This window comes from Halichoerus grypus, chromosome 11, assembly GCF_964656455.1.
Source record: "Halichoerus grypus chromosome 11, mHalGry1.hap1.1, whole genome shotgun sequence".
Lineage (NCBI taxonomy): Eukaryota > Metazoa > Chordata > Mammalia > Carnivora > Phocidae > Halichoerus > Halichoerus grypus.
This window is the reverse complement of record NC_135722.1, coordinates 64,772,124-64,795,238: the sequence shown is the minus strand read 5'-3', so window position 1 is coordinate 64,795,238 and position 23,115 is coordinate 64,772,124. Positions and strand designations below refer to the sequence as shown.

The window sequence follows — 23,115 nt, the reverse complement described above, 5'->3', positions numbered from 1 at the left end:
TAAATAAGAGTAAAAAAAATAGCACAAAAGGAATAAAAATATCTGTAAAAATCATCAAGGGACTCACAAAATAAAAGGATGTACGGTATGATACCATATATCAGAAATGTGGTGAGGAAAGGAGTAAAGAATTTGAGTAAAGGGCTCAAATGTAATCAGCCATCAACCTAATATAGACTGCTATCTGCAGAAGATGTTATATACAAACCAAATGGTAACCACAAATCAAAAATCAGTAATAGATATGCAAAGAGTAAAGAGAAAAGGATCCAAGTATATGACTAAAGAAAGTCAGGAAACTATAAAAGAGAACAAGAGAAGAAAGGATCAGAGAGGAACTACAAAAACAACCACAAAACAAGTAACAAAATGGCAATAAATACATACTTATCAATAATTACTTTGAATGTAATGGATTAAATGCTCCAATCAAAAGAGGGCGATGGCATGGATAAAAACAAGATCCATCTAAATGCTGCCTACAAGAGACTCATTTGAGACCTAAAGACACATGCAGACTGAAAGTGAGGGTATGGAGAAACATTTATCATGCAAATGGAAAACCAGAGTAGCAATACTTATATCTGACAAAATAGACTTTCATACTAAGACTGTAAAAATAGACAAAGAGGGGCACTATATAATAATAAAGGGGACAATCCAACAAGAAGATATAAAAATTGTAAATATTTATGCACCCAAAATGGAAGCACCCAAATGCATAAAACAGTTAATAACAAACATAAAGGAACTAACTGATAGTGATACAATAATAGTAGGGGATTTTAATACCCCACTTACATCAGTGGACAGATCATCCAAATAGAGAATCAACAAGGAAAGAGTGACTTTGAATGACACACCAAACCAGATGAATTTAACAGATATATTCAGAACATTCAATCCAAAAGGAGCAGAATACACATTCTTTTCATATGCACATGGAACATTCTTCAGAATAGATCACATATTAGGCCATAAAACAAGTCTCAACAAATTCAAAAAGATCAAAGTCATACCATGCATCTTTTCTGATCACAATGCTATGAAACTAGAAATCAATCACAAGAAAAAATCTGAAAAGACCACAAATATGTGGAGGTTAAATAACGTGGTACTAAACAATGAATAAAAAAAAATGAAAATGAAAAATAACAGTACAAAATCTCTGGGATGCAGCAAAAGCGGTTCTAAGAGGGAAGTTTATAGCAATACAGGCCTACCTCAAGAAGCAAGAAAAATCTCAATAAATAGCCTAACCTTACACCTAAGGGAGCTAGAAAAAGAAGAACAAAGAAAACCCAAACCCAGCAGAAGGAAGAAAATAATAAAGATCAGAGCAGAAATAAATGATATGAAAACTAAAAAAAAAAAAAAAAACAGTAGAACAGATCACTGAAACCAGGAGATGATTCTTTGAAAAGATTAACACAATTGGTAAATCTCTAGCCAGACTCAGAGAGAGAGAGAGAGGACTCAAATAAATAAAATCACAAATCAAAGAAGAGAAATAACAACCGACACTACAGAAATACAAAGGATTGTAAGAGAATATTATGAAAAATTATATGCCAACAAATTGAACAACCTAGAAGAAATGGAAACATTCCTAGAAACATGCAACATACCAAAACTGAAGCAGGAAGAAATAGAAAAATAGAACAGACTGATTACCAGCAATGAAATTGAATCAATAATCAAAAAACTCCCAACAAACAAAAGTCCAGGACCAGAAGCTTCACAGGTGAATTTTACCTAACATTTAAAGAAGAATTAATACCTAGTCTTCTCAAATTTTTCCAAAAAAAAAAAAATAGAAGAGGAAGAAAAACTTCCAAATTCATTCTATGAGGCCAGCAATACCCCGATACAAAAACCAGATAAAGACACCACAAAAAAGAGAACTACAGGCCAATATTTTTGATGAACATAGATGCAAAAATCCTCAACAAAGTATTAGCAAACTGAATCCAACCACACATTAAAAGAATCATTCACCACAGTCAAGTGGGATTTATTCCTGGGATGCAAGGATGGTTCAATATTTGCAAATCAATCAACATGATACATCACATCAATAAGAAAAAGGATAAAAACCATATGATTATTTCAATAGTTATGCAGAAAAAGCATTTGACGAAGTACAACATCCATTTATGATAAAAATCCTCAACAAAGTAAGCTTAGAGGGAATATACCTCAACATAATAAAGGCCAGATATGAAAAACCCACAGCTAACAGCATACTCAATGGGGAAAAACAGAACTTTTCCCCTAAGGTCAGGTACAAGACAAGGATTTCCACTCTCACCACTTTTATTCAACATAGTCCTAGCCACAGCAATCAGACAACAAGAAGAAATAAAAGGCAACCAAATTGGTAAGGAAGAAGTAAAACTTCCACTATTGGCAGATGACATGATACTATATGTAGAAAACCCTAAGACTCCACCAAGAAACTACCAGAACTAATAAATGAATTCAGTAAAGTTGTAAAATACAAAACCAATGTACAGAAATTTGTAGCATTTCTATACACTGCTAATGAAGCAGCGGAAAGAGAAATTAAGAAAACAATCCCATTTACAACTGCACCAAAAAGAATAAAATACCTAAGAATAAACTTACCCAGAGAGGTAAAAGACCTGTACTCTGAAAACTATAAAACACTGATGAAAGAAATTGAAGACAACAGAAAGAAATCGAAAGACATTTCATGCTCATGGACTGGAAGAACAATATTGTTAAAATGTCTATATTACCCAAAGCAATCTACAGATACAATCCCTATCAAAATACCAACAGCATTTTTTACAGAACTAGAAAAAACAATCCTAAAATTTGTTGGGAACCACAAAAGACCCCAAATAGCCAAAGCAATCTTAAAAAAAAAACAAAAAACTGAAGGTATCACAATTCCAGACTTCAAGTTATATTACAAAGCTGTAGTAATCAAAACAGTATGGTACTGGCAAAGAAATAGACACATCAATAAAACAGAATAGAAAGACCAGAAATAAACCCACTATTATATAGTCAGTTAATCTTCGACAAACCAGGAAAGAATATCTAGTGGGAAAAAGACAGTCTCGTCAACAAATGGTATTGGGAAAACTGGACAGCTATATGCAAAAGAATGAAACTGGACCACTTTCTTACACCATACACGAAAAATTAACTCAAAATGGATTAAGGACCTAAATGTGAGACTTGAAACCATAAAAATCCTAGAAGAGAATAGAGGCTGTAATTTCTCTGACATCAGCCAAAGCAACTTCTTTCTAGATATGTCTGAGACAAGGGAAACAAAAGCAAAAATAAAGTATTGGAACTACATCAAAATAAAAAGCTTCTGCACAGCAGAAGAAACAACCAACAAAACTAAAAGACAACCTATGGGAGAATGGGAGAAGATATCTGCAAATGACATATCTGGTAAAAGGTTAGTATCCAAAATATGTAAAGAACTTATACAACTTAACACCAAAATAAAAATAAATAATCCAAGTAAAAAATGGGCAGAAGACATGAACCGACATTTCTCCAAAGATGACATACAGATGCCAACGGATACATGAAAAGATGTTCAACATCACTCATCTTCAGGGAAATGCAAATCAAAACCACAATGAGATATCACCTCACACCTGTCAGAATCATTACAATTAAAAACTCAAGAAACAAGTGCTGTCGGGGTTCCTGCGTGGCTCAGTCGTTAAGTGTCTGCCTTCTGCTCAGGTCATGGTCCCAGAGTCCTGGTATCGAGCCCCACATCTGGCTCCCTGCTCCGCGGGGAGCCTGCTTCTCCCTCTCCCACTCCCCCTGCTTGTGTTCCCTCTCTCGCTGTGTCTCTCTCTGTCAAATAAATAAAATCTTTAAAAAAAAGAAAAAAGAAAGAAACAAGTGCTGGCAAGGATGTAGAGAAAAAGGAACCTTAGTGCACTGTTGGTGGGAAGGCAAACTGGTGCAGCCAGTTACTGTGGAAGACAGTATGGAGGTTACTCAAAAAATTAAAAATAGAACTACCCTATGACCCAGCAATCACACTACTGAGTATTTACCCAAAGAATATGAAAACACTAATTCAAAAGGATATATGCACCTCTATATTTATTGCAGTGTTCTTTATAATAGCCATATTACAGAAGCAGCCTAAGTGTCTGTCAATAGATGAATGGATAAAGAAGATGTGGTATATATACACAATACAATATTATTCGCCATAAAAAAAGAAATCTTGCCATTTGCAACAACATGGATGGAACTAGAGGGTATTATGCTAAGCAAAGTAAGCCAGTCCGAAAAAGACCTATACCATATGATTTCACTCATGTGGAATTCAAGAAACAAAACAAATGAACAAAGGAGGGGGGTGGGGAACAAACCAAAAAACAGACTCTTAACTATAGAGAACAAACTGATGGTTAGCAGAGGGGAGGTGGGTGGGGGATGGGTGAAACAGGTGATGGAGATTAAGAGTACACTTATCTTGATGAGCACTGAGTAATGTATAGAATTGTTGAATCACTGTATTGTACATCCGAAACTAATATAACACTGCATGTTAACTACACTGGATTTAAAAAATAAATTTAAAAGGTAAAAAGTAAAAAGTAAAGTAAAATAAAAATTTACTCATTAAAAAACTCAATTTAATATGAAAGAGTAATTGTGCACTGAACGAAGGTATTTATTTATAATTCTTACCTTATTTTTACCTCAGAGTAGTGTTGCTTAAAGGTCAAGTGTGGGGGGGGGAGGAGAGGGGTGTGTGGGTGTGTGTGTGCGCACATGCGCGTGTGTGTAAGAAAGAGAGAAAGAACATGCATCCCATTGCTTTGTTGTCTGACCTTTTCAGCATTTTAGCTCCAGGCCAGTCATGGAGCAACACTGGGAGTCTTGTGAGGATTATATATAGCAAAATGTCACCAACAACCAAAGACACTCTGTCCCCCTCCCAATCCAAATACATGAAATTCACACCCTGGGAAAAAATTCACAGTAAATTTTGGCTTGGCAAGAATAGCATTATATTTGTGCACAGGAGGTTTTCTTTTTCAGTTTTATTCACTGTATAAGGAGAAGGGGTCCGGATGGTGGGTCTGGAGATGCAGCGAGCCCCTCTCCTCACCGCAAATAGCACTAGCTCTGTGACTGTAAATAAGAATTGTAGCCAAGATGACACGTGTGTTTTGCACTTTACAATTTAAAAATCACCCCAGCTTTTCATGCTCACAAAAGCCCACTGCAGTTGGCCAGGCAGACATGACTGTGCCCACTGACAGATGGAAAACCGAGGCAGAATTGAGGAGTGAAGTGACAGGTGTCAGACTGCTCTGAGCCAGGTCAGGCGCACAAACCTGCTGACCCATGCCCAGCACTGCTAGTACTGGACTGTGGAAGTCACAATCTCTCCATTTCTGCCCCTGTCACATGAACCCACCTCCAAGTCCTCCCACCAACAGCTTCAACTCACTAAGGTTCTGGAAGGACCATGAGAAGAGCAAATATTTACCTGCCACTGGATTTCTATTGTGCAGGGTAAGCCAGGCACAAAATCATGAGGTTGATAAAGAAGTTTCTGGGCTAATTCAGTACTACTCACCCCTCATAGCCACCAGCCTCATCGTAAAAATGCCCCCAATAGCACAGGGAGCCCACCAGGTGTGTGGCCCCCCCACCACATTTTCTAGTGGGGGCATAAATCTTTCTTTCCACAGCTGGTCCCAAGCCTCTGGTTCACACCAGGTTGGGAGTGGCAGACCCCTTCTCCCTAGCTCCTGCCCCAACACTCCTGGCTGATCAATCAGGGCACTTTTTCTCAATGAATGTGAACTCATACTGTTAGAGACAAATGGACCCATGTATGTATGTCTATGTATTAGGTCATTTTTAATAATTTGTGTCATGCTTGTTTCCAATAAAAGGCACAATAGAACAAACTATCACAATGAGGATCAAAAGCAAGAATGGAGGAAGGGGAAGGGTGTGTGCAGAAAGGGGGACTGAGGTTGCCTGCAGCACAGAAGCAGAAAACTGAGTGCTCAGCTTTCTCACAATGTCAACAGGAAAAATGGGTTACGAATAATACAGTCGCTTTGTAGGAAATACAAACTTTTCCCTGACCCTGAAATCTAACAGTCAATTGTAGCATAGATTTTGAATAAGGCATATCAAGCAGCTTAATGGGCATTGTCTTCATCCACCAAGGCAGTATTTCTCAGAGCTTCTGGACTACCAGAATCCAAACAATCTGGGGTGGTCGTCATTTCATAATGTATATGTATATCACAGTATCCCACTGTACGTCTTAAATATATGATTTTTGTGAATTCTACCACAATAAACCTGGAGGGAAAAAAAGTACATTCCCAAGCCCTGCCCCAAACTCACTGAGTGAGAATCTCTGGCAGATGAGCCTGGGGCTCTGTATTTCGAACAAGCTCACGAACTGATTCTTGTGTACCTGCAAGTTGGCGAACACCCTTATCAAAGTGTGGGTAGATGACAGTGGCTTCACATAGTGGCCTTTGCCAGCCTTCCTTGCATCTGAGCAGGACACAATGAGTGAACCCAGAAGAGTCTGGTGGAGGATCTCCAGGTCTCAGGACCCACCCAGGGAGATATGTGCAGGCTACAGAGGCTCTGTAGGCCCCAGTGGTTGGGAAGTCAGGGTTTCTGCATGCACTTGGGTGGGAGTGAGCTTGCTGCTGGGATTTCAGATGGCCGCAGGCCCCAAGAAGGGCAGGCCTCATCTCAGGTCTTGCCATCACCCCCCAGGGTCTGCCATCCATAGCCCATGGCAGCCCCCAGCCTACATTAGAGTCAGGGATATGGGCTCAGCAGACCACCAGACCCAGGTGTTCCTACTCTGTCCCTTCCCCATCCTCATCCATCATGGGGGCAGGCAGAGTCCAGGAGTCCAGGAGCCAACCAGGTGGCAAAAACCCCAGCACAGGAGCCATGCTGCCTCCACTACCTCCTATCCTGTGCCTCTCCACTCCCCAGGGCAGGCTGGGATCTGCCAGGGACTGGCCGTGGGGAGGCAATCATGAGTGCTTCCCTTTCCCTGCCCACAGGTTTGGAATAAATTGCCTCATCCAGTTTGAAGACTTTGCCAATGCCAATGCCTTCCGCCTGCTCAACAAATACCGCAACAAATACTGCATGTTCAACGATGACATCCAAGGTAAGGCTCGCCCCGCCTGACAAAGCCACTGAGGACTGAGGCCTTCCCACAGGCTGCCCTGCATGCCGGAGTGGGGGCGCCTCCCGGCTCACCTGCTGCCCACAGCTGGGGCAGAAAGAGCATTCGTGTTGGGGCCAACTCCCACTTGGCTGATTCTTAGCTCTCTGACTTTGGAAAAGTCCCTTAACTTTGCTAGGCCTCAGTTTCCTCACCTATCAAGTGGACACGATTACTGCTTCAGAGGAAAGTAAGAATTATGGGATTTAATATCTGAGAGAAATACTAACCAATGCTGCCATTTTCTAGCCAGCTGAACTTGGGCTAATCAAATCTCTGAGCTGTAGTTGTATCCTCTAGTCATTGGGGATGATAATAACTGCCTTGGAAGATTATTATGAAAATATAAAGAACTAATGTATAGAAAGTACTAGTATATAGGACTCATCAGACCAGAGCATCAGTCACCATAAAAATGGCCTTTCCCAGCCTTAGTAACTCACTCTTGGATTTCCCCAACACTAGGTGTAGCCCTGTCCAGTCCATAACTTGGCTGGAATGCATGCTACTCAAATGATAACTATGAAAGACATTGACACCAGGGCCCCAGGGCATTCCAAAAGCCAATGGGAAGCATCTTCTAGTTCAGGGTCAACTGGGTTACCTGTTCTATGGCCCAGAAGTATCTGAAGGCACTTGCTTCTTGCTGTGGAGATGCCAGTATGTGAAACTGGAGGGGAGGGGGAGTCCCTCACACATCATCTCTCCTGATCCAGGCCTTCTCAGTAAGAGCATTGGGAACCATTCCCAGTATTTTATAAGCTCAGGAGAAACCTGAGGACGTACAGATTATTATTTAACAAATGAAGTTTGGCATGCAAAATCTTTCAAAAGCAAAAATGCATGTCAGAACAAGAACAAGTTGGTGGGGGACAGGTGTTGGTCCTTGAGAGTAAAAGATTGGCCAACCCTTCCTTTTTGCAGATGAGACCCAAAAAGGTCACAACTTTTCATCAGATGAGTTAGGGTTACACTTAGGAGAATTCAAACCCGTGTAATAATAGCTAAGGTTTAGAGCTGCATATTTATTGTACATCAGGCACTGTTCTAAGTACTTTACACTTTTGATCCTATGAGATTTTATCATCTTTGTCTTAGGAATGAAGAAACTGAGGCACAGAGAGAATAAGCTTCTATAGTAAGTGTAGCGTTGAAATTTGGACTCTAAATTCTAAGTTCATAATCACTCACCATACAGTTCTGAGACCTTACACGATTACAAAACCAAAGGCCCCTTCCTTTCCTGTGGCCCACATTAAGGGCTAAAGAAATGTGATAAATGGGGGGTTTTTTTGGTCATAAATTTTCAAGAGGCAGGATAGCACAGTTAAGCATATTATTAGACAGTTAAGATCAAAATATATGACTTCAGCGCTTGAAGAGTGGGTAGCCAGAGAGGGGAGACCCAGTAAGGGCAAGCTGACCCATGGCAACCCCTCCCCCAGCCTGGGGGATGCTGTCCCCCCAGATGTATGGGCCTGGGCCAGGCATTGGCTGCCGGCCCGGCCTCACTCAGAGAAGTGGGGTGCTCTGCACAGACCAGGCAGCACATGCACTCCCTGCCCGCCTGCTGGTCACCCCACTGTTAGCCCAGTGGGCAGGGCTGGGACCATGGCCCTCGAGGAAACACCTGCGGGCTAGTCCCTGACCGACTCCCCCGTCACGGCCCTCACTCTGAGTCAGCGGCAAGACAGCCATCCCCCTGGGCCCACAGGGCTGCCAAGGCCAGAAGGTGGGAGTGGAAAACAAGTCCACGGGGGCCGCACAGCTGGTGCAGACTCCAGATGTGTGCACGTGCACACACACACACACAGTCCTGTGTATACATCCTCATAAACACGGGCACAGGGACACATCCGGGCGCTGCCATCCTCTGCCTCCACTGCCCCCCACCGCCGCCAGAGAGCACCTCTAGGATGAAACCAGGGCTGTCAACTCCCTCTTCACGAGAAAGTTCACACTCCCACACTGGAGGCATAAGGCTTCAGGGGTCTGCCGATCTCTGCCCCCCTTGCACCCCCACTCTGTCCTCTGACCTGCCCTTACTGTTATCCTCTGACCTCCTTGCCTGTCGGTTCTCTCTGCACATGAAAGCGCTGCTCCTCAGTCCTCCCCATCATCTTTGCCTGAGGAACTCCTGCTTAGCCTTCACGACTCCGCTTTAGGCTCTCCTGTCCCAGGGAAAGCCTCACATCGGCCTTTGCTCCCCCAGTCTGATTTGGGTACCCACTGGGAGTTCCCACAGTGCCCCCGTTAGTCCTCTTACCACACTGTACCCCAGATGCCCACACTGAATCATCTGTCTCCCCAGGAGACGATAAGCTTCCAGAGACAGAGACTGTGTGATCTGTTCTCATTCCAGTTCCCAGCACGGCGTCCGGCACATTATAGCTGCTTCATAAGGAACTGGAGAATGAATGAATGAATGAATGAATGACATACACACACACACACACACACACACACACACACACACACACAATGACCTTCTCAGAAGCACACCCACCAATTCCTGGGGGCGTGTCTACCTCGGACACCTGCCCCTGCAGCCTCTCTCTTGTCCAGGTCATCATGCACGTTCAGATGCATATACATTTTCACATGTGCACCTCGTGTACACACACGTAGCATTTTTTAATTAAATCAATTCATTGGTTTTTGTTTCCTGTTAATAGCCAGTTCCAGCAGAGTCTATTTTGCTCCCAGGCAAAGCCAGATGGAATAGTTTTCTGGGCCCCACAGCAGACAGCAAAGGAATTTCCCATTCTTTCCTCAGAAATTAAAGACTAAAGTCATGAATCTAAAATGTGTAACAAGAGCTAGCAAATAGTGGGGCACCTGGGTGGCTCAGTCATTAGGCGTCTACCTTCGGCTCGGGTCATGATCCCAGGGTCCTGGAGTCGGGTCCCGCCTCAGGCTTCCGCGGGAAGCCTACTTCTCCCTCTCCTACTCCCCCTGCTTGTGTTTCCTGTCTTGCTGTGTCTCTCTCTGTCAAATAAATAAATAAAATCTTAAAAAAAAAAAAAAAAAAAGAGCTAGCAAATAGTACCAGAATGTCAGGATCCCTATAATATCAAGTCTTTGATCAGGACAGCCTGACCGTTAGGTACCACCATAAGCGACAAAAGTAAAGAGATGGGCATGGAGGTGGACCCCCCCAGACCTTCCTTCAAGAAAAGACTTGTCCCAACTGCTGACAGGGCTGTCAGCTGCATCAGGCAGAGAGTCTCAGCTACAGAGAGCCGCCTTGCCCATGGTCCTCCCTGCCAGAGATGCCCTCACCCAGTGATGAGGGAATATAGAAGCCCAACCACTGTGGCCCAATGGAGGACAGTATGAAGGGGACATTTTAACTCCAGAGCTCCCCACGAGGTTGGCTGAGGCTTTGAGGACTACACACAGCCCGGCTTCTCCTCTGCCCCATCCTGCTTCCCGCCACCACCCCCCCACCCCCCCCGCCTTCCATAGGTGCTGATCCCAAGGGCATTTCTTGGTAACATCCGGAACATTCCACATGTCTCAGAATCTGCTTCCCAGGGAGCCCAAGCTGCAAAGTGATAACATTTTGCATGCACACAGGACTTTAGATGTAAAAAGTGTTTTTCGTACACACTATCTCACAACTTCCTTGAAATAGCCCCTTCTCCCTTCAGGGAGGACAGACATTGCTGTCCCATGTCACAGGTAAAGAAACTGAAGTTCAAGGATTACCTTTTGCTCCAGGTCACATAGCCAGACAGGCACAAGGTGGGACTAGAACCTAGTTATTCCTGATTCAGAATTCTCTATCTGTCTCCATGACATCAGGCTGCCTATTCCCCCCATGTGCGTGAGGCGGTGCAGTGAGTCTCCTTGCTAAGAATTAAATTCCAGATCCCACATAAGTGGGGGTGTCACTGGTCTCCAGCAGCCTGCTGCTCCCATCTTCCCCATCCCTTCCTCCAACTCCCCCAGTTTACAGACCAAAGAGGAGGCCCAGAGAGGGGAAGGGGCTTGTCTTCATCACCAGCTGGTTACTGATGGGTCCAGGACCAGAAGCCTATGATGTGTGTCCTCAGTGCTAAGTGGGCAATTAGGAGATGGGTGAGGAATTCCAGGACTCGTGGGACAACATGGAAGATTAAGCTAATGCTAGAATTGGCCCCTTTTACCTCCAAATACAAAGTAAAGAGAAATGAAACATAAAACAATATAGCCATGCTCAAAAATAGAAAAGGAACATCCACATGCAGACTTGAAGAGCGCTGAGAGAGAGAGAGAAAGAGGGAGGCATGACAGTGGCAAACAGACACCAGAAACAAGTCACATGTGGTTGCTGGGGCCAAGCCCAGCCCACCCCAGCAGGACCCCAGCAGGACTCATCGTCAGAATCTGCCCAGCACCCCACACAAGGAACCAGGCCGCCCACATAAAAATGAGACTGGGCCCACGCTGCCTGCTCTGAACACCAGGCCGGCCTCCCATCCTTGGTGGAACTCGGAAGATCTGACCAAAGGCTTCAGGCTCCCCGCAGACTGCGCTCCGTGAAGGCAGGGGTAATGCCGGGAGCTGAGCAGGAGCTGAGCCGACTTCGAACGGTCTCCCAGCCAGTCCTGCTTATCCCACACACCTGGGATTCACCGACCCCACAGGGCCGTCCGCATGCTGGGGCCTCTGGAGCCCCAGGGCTGGAAGGGTCCGGGGCTCCCCGGGGCTGCCGGCTGTCGCCTCTGCCCCCACCCCAGCCGGCTGACAGAAAGCCTCCGCTGCCCCAGGCTGGGTCTGTGAGCTGGGCTGCGCATGCGCTGACTTACTGCCGGCAGTCTCCGCAGGCATTTTGGAAAAGGCAGGGGCTCAGCTGACTTGTTTCAGCCAGGACCAGGGAAGCATCCCCGCTCTTAGGGGAGGAGAAAGAGACCTGGAAGGGGAACAGCAATAGCAATGGTCATGCTGGAGGACAGGCCAGCGGTGTCCTTACCCAGGAGCCAGAAGCAGGATGCTGCTGGCCTAGTGACCTTGGCCCTCCAGCGCCCACTGCGAGCTGCTCACACCGTGCGGTCAGGGTCATGAAAGTCTAGCTGGCTTGTCCGTTCCAGAGCATCCTCCTACCCCACCAGGCTGCCCCGGACCTGCACTGCTCCTGAGTCCTACCACAACCCCGGGGCCAGGGGGCCTGTCAGGGTGCCCCGTGGTGGGTCAGGCCATTGGCACCCTCTCACACTTTCAAGTTTTCATTTGTGAGTCGGAGAGCTTAACAGTCAGACCTTGGATTGAGACAAGCCCAAGTCTGAATCTCCATTTTTCTGCTTTGTGCTTTGGCCACATGTCTTAAATCCTCTCAGCCTTCTTTTCTTTCTCTGCAAAATGGACATAACAGTATTAACAGCCAGGAAGGAGAATCGGCCAGTATCGATAGAATAAACCAGGATGCTTTTAAAAAGCCAGCATCTATTCTGGTTCGCTTTATTCACTGTGAAGTATTTCCATCGTGACCCCTGTTTGTGGCGCCAGGGTGTTAGAAGGACAGGAGTGATGTGTAGGCGGGGATGGGCATGTAACAGTGCTCAGTTCTAGTACGAATACCTCTGGTGCCTAGTAGGCTCCTGACACATAGGTATAGGGGTGGGGAGGAAGAAGGGTTGATACCCAAATACAGAGAGGCTCTGCTGGAGGTGAGGAGAGAGATCGGTGTGAGCACAGGAGTGGGCAAACCTGAGGAGAAGGGAGGCAGAACCTTTATCCACGTTCCACATACACCCTATTCTTCCAGCCCACTGAGTTCCTCTCACTGTTCTATGAACTTTCTTCCAACTCTGTGGTTTTGAATGTGCTGGCCCCTCTGCCTAGAATTCTCTTCTGCTCTTGGCTAACTTCTGTGTATCCTTAAAGGCTCAAGCCTCACCTTCTCCAGGGTACCACATCCAGGGTCAAGCTTGTCCCACAGGGGTCTAGCTGACCCGCACCCTTCCCCAGAACCCAGGAGTCACCCACTTTGCAGAATGCCTCCAAGTTCCCCAGAGCTCAGATGTCATGATACCAAAGGGGCAGATGGCTCTGAAGACTGTCCAGCTGGTTTTCCTGCTTACAAGAAACCAGGAGCTATATCCGGTTCTTAGGGGTCTACTGCCCCCTCCCCCACACCATCACCACACACAGGGAGCAGCAGTTCCTGGCCTTTCCAATCTCTCTCCCTCACAGTGAAGCCTCCCCTGGCCTTCTCAACCTTCTCTCTCCAGAGCCTTTCTTTTTTTCATGAAGTTCTGTGTTCTGTGACTGTTCCTCACTTACAGGGCTGTGTCTAGCCCTGAGGTTCCCATGGGTCTCTTGCATCTGATCCTGGCTCCTCTGTGACCTCCCATTGCCCTGTTGTATCAGGTAAAACCCCAAAGAAGCTAAGATGATGGTAATTATTCCCTCTGGTTCCTCCCAAATTGTGTCAGAATAGGTCTACCCCATCTTACGCACGGGCCAAGAACTGCCTTCTAGAAAGTCCAGGCGTTCCAGAAAATTCTCCTCCTGACACAGAGATAGGGCTGAAGTGGTCTAGAAGTCCTTTGCTTGGTATCCAATTAAGGGAACTTGAATTTTCTGAACATATGTGCTGTTAACTATCTATGAACAGATGGTTTTATTCATCCTTTTATATCCAAGGCCTAGCACAATGAAGCCCCAGAACAGGCCCCCAGGACACGAATGAATGAATGAATGAATGCATGAAGGTAGCCAGCTGCTGTGGGAAGGTAGAAGCAGGCCTGGCCTGGCCTTGCAGGGGATGACACCCAGCCCCTGCATGGCCCCAGGCTTCTGAAGCCCCACGAGCAGACCCTGACCACGCCTAACTCCCCGCCCCTGTCCCTGTCTGGGACAGCAGCCTTGCCTCACCTGAGAAATGGCTAGTTCTTCCCCTTTTCTCCACAATCTGTTGTTCAGCATGGAAGTTCCTTTAACTTTGTCAAATGTGACTGTTAGAAACTACCTTTTCAGCTTGTCCTTTTGTGCTATTTCCTGACTGTACCACCTCTAATACTCCGTTTACAGGAAATGTAATTATGGAAAGCTCCCTCTGAAAAGGAAAACTTGTTTTTCTTTCATTGTGAATGGGAAACAGTCACACTTTGGGCAGCCCATGGCATTTATGGGCCCAAGCCAGGTTCAGCAACATCCCTGCACCCCTAGGCTTCTCCAGGTGGTTACCTCCAGAAAGCTAAACAGCTTCCTTCCTCTCCACTTTCAAATCCCTAACACATTACCCAAGAGCTGTCCAAATGAAAGTTAATGATGGAGATAACTTTATTTGCCAAACTTAATAAGATGGGGCTCAAGAACTGCTCTTTTTCCTCTTGAGCTCTGGTCTGTAATTAGGGTAACTTGCCACTTCACAGGATGGCCCCAGAGGAGGATCCCAGAAAGGAGAGCAGGAGTGTGGGGCTCCAGGAGCCAAGTGCAGAGAGAGTTTCCCAAAGGGAAAATGAGCAGCAGTATCCAATGCAGCTGAGAGATCAAGGGAAGCAGCAGCTGAGGACTGACTGCTGAATTTGGCAAGATGGTGGGACAGGTGACCTTGTCCAGAGGTGGGGACAGGTGCTTGATTGGACTGGGTTTCAGGGAGACTGAGGAAAAAAGAAATAGAGGCAACAAGTATATTCAGTTCTTTACAAATAAGAAATAGTGTGGGACTATACAGAGCCAACAGAAAGCCTTTTAAAGATGGGAGCTTCATGACATATTTGTATGCTGATGGCAGTGACCCAGCAGAGGAGAAATCAAGGATGCAAAAAAAAAAAAAAGGAGAGAAAATTACAAGACAAATTTCCTTGAGTAGGCAAAACAGGATCTGGCACACACGTGGAGGTGGCTTTAGCTAGGAGCAGGGACAGCTGACCTGTGGTGACAGGAGAAAAGGCAAAGTGTATGGACATGGAGGCAGAGGGTCTCTAGACTTAGTGGTAGGAGGATTCAGAAGTTCTCTCCTGATTGTTTCTGTTTTCTTTGAACCTCACTTTCCGCTTCTGAGAGGGGAAAAACGTGGGGGCTCATAGTACCTGCTTGGTAGAGTTGTGTAAAGATTAAATGAGCAAATGAAGCTGAGCACACACACAGCACAGAGTCAAGGTCACGGTGAGAGTGATCAATAAATGGCAGTTGCCCTTGTATCCTTTCATGGAAATGTTCCATCCTTTCCTATCAGATTTCCCATTGTTTTGTGTTCTCTACCCCTTCTGGAGTCATTGACATCTGCCTAAGTTCTCTTCCTTCTACCTCCACTGCCCCTGCCTCCAGTTCTCCCCCAAGGAAAGCCCTTCACGCCCCTCCTGCTGCCTTCAAGTCCAGAGTCAGGAGAAGCTGGTGAGGCTTCAGAGACCAGGAAGGGATGGAAGTAGCTCCCCCTGGAAGTAGCACCCCCTCCCCCCCCCCCCCCCCCCCCCCCCGTTTCCCTGCTCTGCTTCCGACTGGGTGACTGGCAGGGGCCTGTTTCCTCCTCTGCGCACTTGTTGTAGGTCATGCTCTCCAATCCACATCCAGCACTGGATTTCTGCAGGTAAGCCCAGTTGTAAAGCTTGCCAGTTCTAACACAATCGATACTTGGTGTCTGAGAAGGAAAGGGCCCATCAAGCATGGGGCGGGGGTCCTTTGGGAGTCTCTCTGATGGAATATCTTTGGCGCCATCTGGTGGCGCATGTCTTGCACATCTCCTTTCAGGAGGCAGATGGTCTGAAATATAATCAGATGAGCAGAAAACCCCTCTATCCAATGGAAGGAAACTAGTACTTCACCTAGAGAAGTCATCTAGTTCAGTGCATCTCAGGCTTAAATGGGCATGTAAATCATCTGCAGACGTTCTGAAATACAGACTCTAACTCAGTAGAACTAAAATAAAAGTGGCTCTTGAGAGCCAGATATAGGATGGGTGGAGGTATTTGTGGAAAGACAGAAATGGGGAGTAGCTGATACAATAAGTGGGCTATGAGAAAATCATAGACAAGGGTATTTAGGAATTTGGAGGAGGGTCATACCATGCAATTCTCACTACCTGTGTAAGTGATTTAAATAATGACTTAAATTGCTTTTTGATGCTTTCTTGGGTGTCAGCTTGGTGTTCCTTTTGAATGCAGTACAGTGCTGGGCCTGGCCATGATACAGCCCCACTTTATTCAGGTTAGATAAAAAGTAGATCTGGGAAAAGAAGGGGAGGCTAAGGATGCCTGGCTGGGGAAAACAGGATGGCTGGCAAAGGAGATCCTGTGCACTGAGTCTTAAGGAATAAATAACGAACTGCAGAAGGTCCTATAGATAGATGGTAAACAGCATGGGCAAAGCACAGAAGTGTAAGAAGACATGACCTGTTAGGGAATGATTAATAATGCACCTGGTACATAGAGTATGTGGGGAGGCATGAAGCAAAGATAGGCTGATGCTGACAATATACTTTTCTATACATGAACTAACAAAAAGTGTATTATGAACAACTTCTTTATAGTTGTCATCACACTTGGATGACACAATCAGTTAATACCAATTATACTTTCTTTACAAAGTTACACTTTCAGTTAATACTTTCTTTACAAAGCAGGAATGAACCTATTTTGTTACCAAGGGTATCCTTGGTACCTCAGAGTCTGATACAAAATTGATGCTTAATAAATAAATGAAGGCAATGAATTCCACAAAATGACCTCTGACTACTGATTACGTTACGGTTATTGGTGCTCAAGCCTTGGCAAACAGGGAGTTCCCTGAGGGCAGGGACCATGTGTGATTCACCTTCCCTAGTGCCTAGCATGGTGCCTGTCACCTCGCAGGCCCTCAGTACATGCACAGTGAACTCCTCAGGGACCCTCAGAAGGGTGTTAGGAAAGCCCCCAGTAGTCCTCAGCCCAGGCTGTGGGACCCTGTGACACTTTAGCAGTTCCTCCAGGCTTCCTGTGTGAAGGCTGGAGAGCCTGCACTCCACCTTCTGTGTTCCTACCTCAGGTCCTGCCTTCTGATGTCCATAATGATGAATGTGCACTTATTAGGCTCCAGCTGTTTTCTATGTTCCCTGTCTTAGCCCAACACATGCCCTCTAAGCCAGGTACAAATCTAGCCCATATTCTGGGAAAAGGCCCTTCCCCAGAGCTACAAAACACAAATGCCTTAGATAACTGGAAAGAGAAAACAGAAAATTCACTCATATTCCCACCCTGCAACCTTTAGTATTTTGTTATTCCTTCCAGATTCCGTGTGTGTGTTTCATTACAAATAGAATCATGACATGTAGACCTTTTAAGGTTCTCTTCCTTCCAACTAATTCAGTGAAGCATAGTCTAATAGTTAAGAGCACAAGGCCTAGAACCTGATTCCCTGGGATTCCCTGATTCCCTTCAAATTTTCACTCTGTTATATGATCTTGGATAACTCAGCAAACTACTCTGTACTTCATTTTCCCAGGCTGTAAAATGAGGATGATAATAGTTAGGATTAAATAAATAAACATCTTTACAGTTAGACATGTGAAGCACTTAGAACAATATCTGACCTAAGTTAAAAACTTAACAGCATTTTCTATGTTGCCACATCATCTTCATAATGATCATTTTTAATGGATGCAATATATGTCCACACTAGCTAATTTACTTAACTCTTACTCCTTTGTTAGATGTTTAAGTTATTTCCAGTCATTCCATATTATAAATAACACAGTCATAAATATCCTAGGACATGCGTTGTGGATTTTTCCATACATAGCTTCCTAGAAGTAGAAGTATGAGGTTAAAGGGCACAAACATTTTATGCCTTTGGTCTATACTGGGAAATAGTTTTCCAAAAAAGGTCATAGCATTTTAAAATACAATTTATGCTGGAACTTTTTACTTTTCACTACTCCCTCACCAACCTTGGATGACATCAAATTCTTTGATTTGTGCAACTTTAACAGCCCATAAGTAGTCCCACTATAACTTCTGTTTCTTTGACTATCATGGAAGCTAACAGTGCCCATGTGATTACTTTATTGTGAACTGTCAGTCAGGGTCTACACCAGTTGCTTTAACAGAGAAGACTTAGTACAAAGTATTGCTTATTATGTATTTTAAAAATGAAAAGCCCTAAGGACCTGCTCCCAGCCCTGAGGCTAGGGAACACAGAGAAGACCAGGCAGCAGTCCACTAGTGTTGGTGTCTCTGAGGGGTGCGCTACGAGGCTAGTTCTGCAAGTGATGGACAAACTGCAAACTGAAGTGAACTGCTGCTTCTAGAATATTCTGTTGCTGTAGAATTGGAAAACCTAGGCTGTGGGGTTTCCAGATTTAGCAAGATGAAAATGCAGCATGCCTACTTAAATTTGAATTTCAGGTAAATAATGAATAACTTTTTAGAATATTTATAATAATATTGCATGGGACGTACACTAAAAAGGAAGTTATTTGTTGTTTATCAAAAATTCAAAGTTAAGTGTCCTACATTTTATCCGTCAATCTTACAAGGCAGGGATGATGCTGGAAAAAGCATTCCGTCCCCCTCACCTAGCCCTTCCCTCACCCTCTGGTGCCAGTTATTGGCAGAGCCCAGCATAGAGCCAGTTGGCAAAGCTGGGAAGTGGTTTGCAGACAAAGCCAAGTGAAGGGTGGGTTTGAAACTGAGAAACAATTACTCGATAATTGGCACACTCCATCCTTTCAACTGTTCAGCATCCATACACAGGGTTCTATACACTGGTACTTCCAGACAACAACAAAAACAACTCTAACAAAATACCTAATAAAATACATCTTTCCAACAAATGAAGACATTCTCACCTTCTCCCCAAAATGGGGAGGGGCAAAGTCTCTACAGTCATTTTATTCATCTCTGGAAAATAGTCGCACTACCCATCTCTGGGCAAGATTAACTACTCTTTAAACTCAGTCACAGTCACATTTGAAAATTCTGTCACCTAAAGACTAAACTGTAGAATTAACCTCCAACAATACTTATATAAAAAATAAGAGGAAGGAGAGGGAGAATAAATTAGCTAATATATACCATTATGTAAATCACATAATCATCAAGGAAGAAATTATGCATAGCTGCTATATTCCTTGTTTCTGTAATCAGTCATGAGGCCATAGCTGATGCTTATACATTTCTTCCTCAACCTCCCATTCCATGTTTTCTTGTCCTCAGAGAGGACCTCGGTTGGCCAGGGTTCTTTAGTGGGATGATCCAAACCTTTCTCTCTGAAGGATGTGAATCCTCAGTGGTCCTGCCTCTCTTTTGTTGCAGCAGTATTCACTAACATCTCCTATTGAGCATGCAAGTACTAAGAGGATCCCCTGGGTTCGGATCTAGTCCCTCCTGTCCTCCATTGCCCCTCAGTCATCAAATAGCCTGATGACAGCCAGTAAAGTAACCCTGTCTTTCTTTGTCCACTGGTTTCATGGCAAAAAAAGAGAACCAAACGGCCAGGTGGCAGTCTCAACTCTCCATTTGGTAGAACCATGTTGTGAACTCTTATGGAAGCGTTTGTCTCTTGGGAACCAACACCTCCAATCCAGAGAGCACAGAACTGAAGGGACAGGAAGCAAAATTTCTGCTAGTAACTTACTAGGTGAAATGGTGAAAGGAACCACTTCCACTTCAACCCCTTGATTTCCAGACCCAAGTATTCTGGCTATGGGAGAAAGAGCACAATGTATTGTTTGCTAAGTCAAATCCTATACTGCATCCTGTAAGATAGAACTTCACCAGCTTCATAGAGTGTTACCAACTGAGTCTTAGGTAAGTCTTCGGTAGCCCATTCTACTGATCTATTAGGCCAGCTGCTCCTGGGTGGCAGAGTACATATTAAGACCACTGAATTCCGGGGGCATAAGCCCAGTGCTTCACTTCTAGTACTGTAAAATGAATTCCTTGATTAGAGCCTTATTGTCTGGAATATACCAGGATGATGACTAGGACATCCACAGATTCCAAACATCCACAGATTATGGCACTGGCCAAGTATTATATACAGGGGAAGAAAATCTATATCCAGAATATTTGTTTATTCCAGGGAGGATAAATCTCTTTCCTGTCTATAATGGAAAGAGTCCAATGTAATCCTGCTGCCAGGTAGACAGTCCTCCCAGGGAATGGTGCCATACCAGGAGCTCCATATTAGTCTCTGCCATTGACAGGTTAGTCATTCAGCAGTAGGAATAGTAGGTCAGCCTTCATGAGAGGAAGTCCATGCATAGCTTCCATCCTTGCCACCATGGCTACTTTGTACATAAATTCATGGAGTAAATCCTAGGTGGCTGGAGAAGGACGCTAAGATACACAGGAGCCATTTTGTCCACCTGATTGAGGGAACCTATTTCATTATGCCCTTTGGTGAACTTTCCTATGTGGCACAAATATGTTTGCACTCTATACCTATCCCAAGAGGTCCATCCACACACCCCTTCCCCAGACTTCCTCATCATCAGTCTTACTATTTATTCTATTCTTAAGTCCCTGACCATCAACCAAACCATTAGCAACTGCCCATGAATCAATGTAGACCTAGCCATCTCTTAGACCAAAATGGACAACCAAATTTACAACTTGAAGTCCTATCCATTAGGAATATTTTTCTCGCTATCACTCTTTAGGGCTACCTTTTACTGGAGCTGTGTAGCTGCAACCAGAAACTTCTCACTGATGCCAGTATATCATTAAGAATAATCAGTAAACCAAGGGGTGCCTGGGTGGCTCAGTCGTTAAGCGTCTGCCTTCAGCTCAGGTCATGATCCCAGGGTCCTGGGATCAAGCCCCACATCAGGCTCCCTGCTCTTCGGGAAGCCTGCTTCTCCCTCTCCCACTCCCCCTGCTTGTGTTCCCTCTCTCGCTGTGTCTCTCTCTGTCAAATAAATGAATAAAATCTTAAAAAAAAAAAAAAGAATAATCGGTAAACCAAGCCCAAACTTCTTTCTCCTTGGTCATAAGGAATCCCTAGTGAGTCCCTAGGTGTGCACTGAAGGAGAAGAAATCATGCAGCAGAAGAAGGTGTCAAATGAGTCTGAGCCACCTGCTTATGCAACTTACTTGTACCTTCCAGACGGGCTCAAGCCACTGATGATGGTATGCTACTGGGCACACCAACCTTATGACTTGGTGGATAAGATAGGCAGCTCAGATCACATGGTCACTTAATGTCTCATGGCTAGTTTGTGGTCTCACTTTTAATTTGCTTTTAATCCATTTATCCCTTAAACAAATTATTCTGTGAGGCTCACACTTCTTTTCAGCTTCTATTATATTTGTCCTTGTCATTTCATTTATGAATGATGGTGGTAGCAGTGCCTGACTATCTGATCCTCTCTCCCAGGGTCCAGTCACAATCCAGGAGCTGTTTCTCAAAAGAACAGTTATCTATAAACAGGGCATATACTTGCTCTAAAACCTGCATGCCTACAGACTTGACCTCTGTAAGGGCTAGGGAGAGTTGCTTGTTCTGCCGCACATTCTAGGTGTGGGGAACTCTGCCAAGAGTCTTCCCTTAGGGATGGGGAGCCAGTGGCCAGAGATTGATCTCAGTGCACTCTGTTGCAGGCACAGCCTCTGTCGCTGTGGCAGGGATCCTGGCTGCTCTGCGAATCACCAAGAACAAGCTCTCCAATCACGTGTTTGTTTTCCAAGGTGCGGGTGAGGTAGGTGCCATCAGGAGAACAAGGATGGGTGGAGAAGCATGAAGGAAGGGAGGTGTTCAGGGGTTCAGAGAAGAGGAAGCAGCACAGGTATATTGTGATAATTGCAGCTGTCTAGGCACCAACATTTGGGTGTCTCAAGGACTCCTGGGCCTCCTAGGAGAAGGGGGAAAGGTGCAGAGAAGAGAGGATCTTGGTAAAGCTTCTGATAAATGCTGAGCAGCTATTTGCCTTGTATCTGAACATCCACCATTATGGTACCTCCCAGGCAGCCATGGGCATCGCCCACCTTCTTGTCATGGCCCTAGAGAAAGAAGGCGTACCCAAGGCAGAGGCCACAAAGAAGATCTGGATGGTGGACTCCAAGGGGCTCATTGTAAAGGTACTGTCAGTCTGGAGACCTAGAGGTTTCCTGACACCTACAGCTATTGGAACTGGACTATAAGAGGTCTCCATGGGAGAAAGTGCTCAGACAAAAAACGGAGCAATGGGGGGTAATGTTCTAACCTCCAAAGCAGAAGACACACCCCAAAGTAGCCTTAACTGCTCTGTCCAAAAGCTTTGAATATGTGGGCAAGTGTGTGTATGCATGCCCCTTCCAGCTTTATCTCCCACCACTTCCTGCCTTGTAGTAACCTCCAGCCACAGTAAATCATAGTTTTCCAAACGTAACATGCTCTTCTTGTCCGACATCCTTGCATATTTTGTTCTTCTGCCTGAAATGCCCTTCTCTTTTGCCACACACCCACTCTCAACCCTCAACCCCACCTGCTTCCTCCTTGTCTTCTGTTATCTCCTCCAAGATGCTTTCTCTGAGCATCTAGGTCTCAGTCCATTTCCTACATTTATGCTCATGTAGCTGTCCCCCTCCATACATTGTACTTGCCTCACTATAGGACAGTTGCCCTTTTAATTGTCTCTCTCCCCATTAGGCTTTATAGTCTTCATATCAATGCCTGGCATGTAATGAGTGTGTAATGTTTGAGGTATGAGTGCAAGAATGAATGAGAAACAGTCTAGCTTCTGACTGGACTATGGTGAGGGGCACATTTAGATGACCTCCACCCTTAGGACTTCACTGAGAGCTCCAAGTTTTAATGCCCCAAATCCCACTAACAGAGAATGTCAGTGAGAAACTTTTTTAAAAGATGACAGAGATAGGAATGGGGGAAGTACATGGGGCTCTCGACCAAGACTAGAAGAAATAGAAACTGACCTTCTGTTATCTCATAAAGAGCCAGATCTTCCTCCCACCGCAGGTCATTCC

At 44.9% G+C, this 23,115-nt stretch overlaps 1 protein-coding gene across 2 annotated transcripts in view; it reads left to right on the top strand.

Moving 5' to 3' along the window:
* ME3 (malic enzyme 3) overlaps positions 1-23,115 on the top strand; it is a 196,770-nt gene that overhangs the window by 164,137 nt on the left and 9,518 nt on the right. For both annotated transcript variants that reach the window (XM_036082139.2, XM_078058654.1), the window contains exons 8-10: positions 7,080-7,189; positions 21,754-21,851; positions 22,117-22,230. In XM_036082139.2, coding sequence (XP_035938032.2) covers positions 7,080-7,189; positions 21,754-21,851; positions 22,117-22,230 — 322 coding nt within the window. The remainder of the gene's footprint in view (positions 1-7,079; positions 7,190-21,753; positions 21,852-22,116; positions 22,231-23,115) is intronic.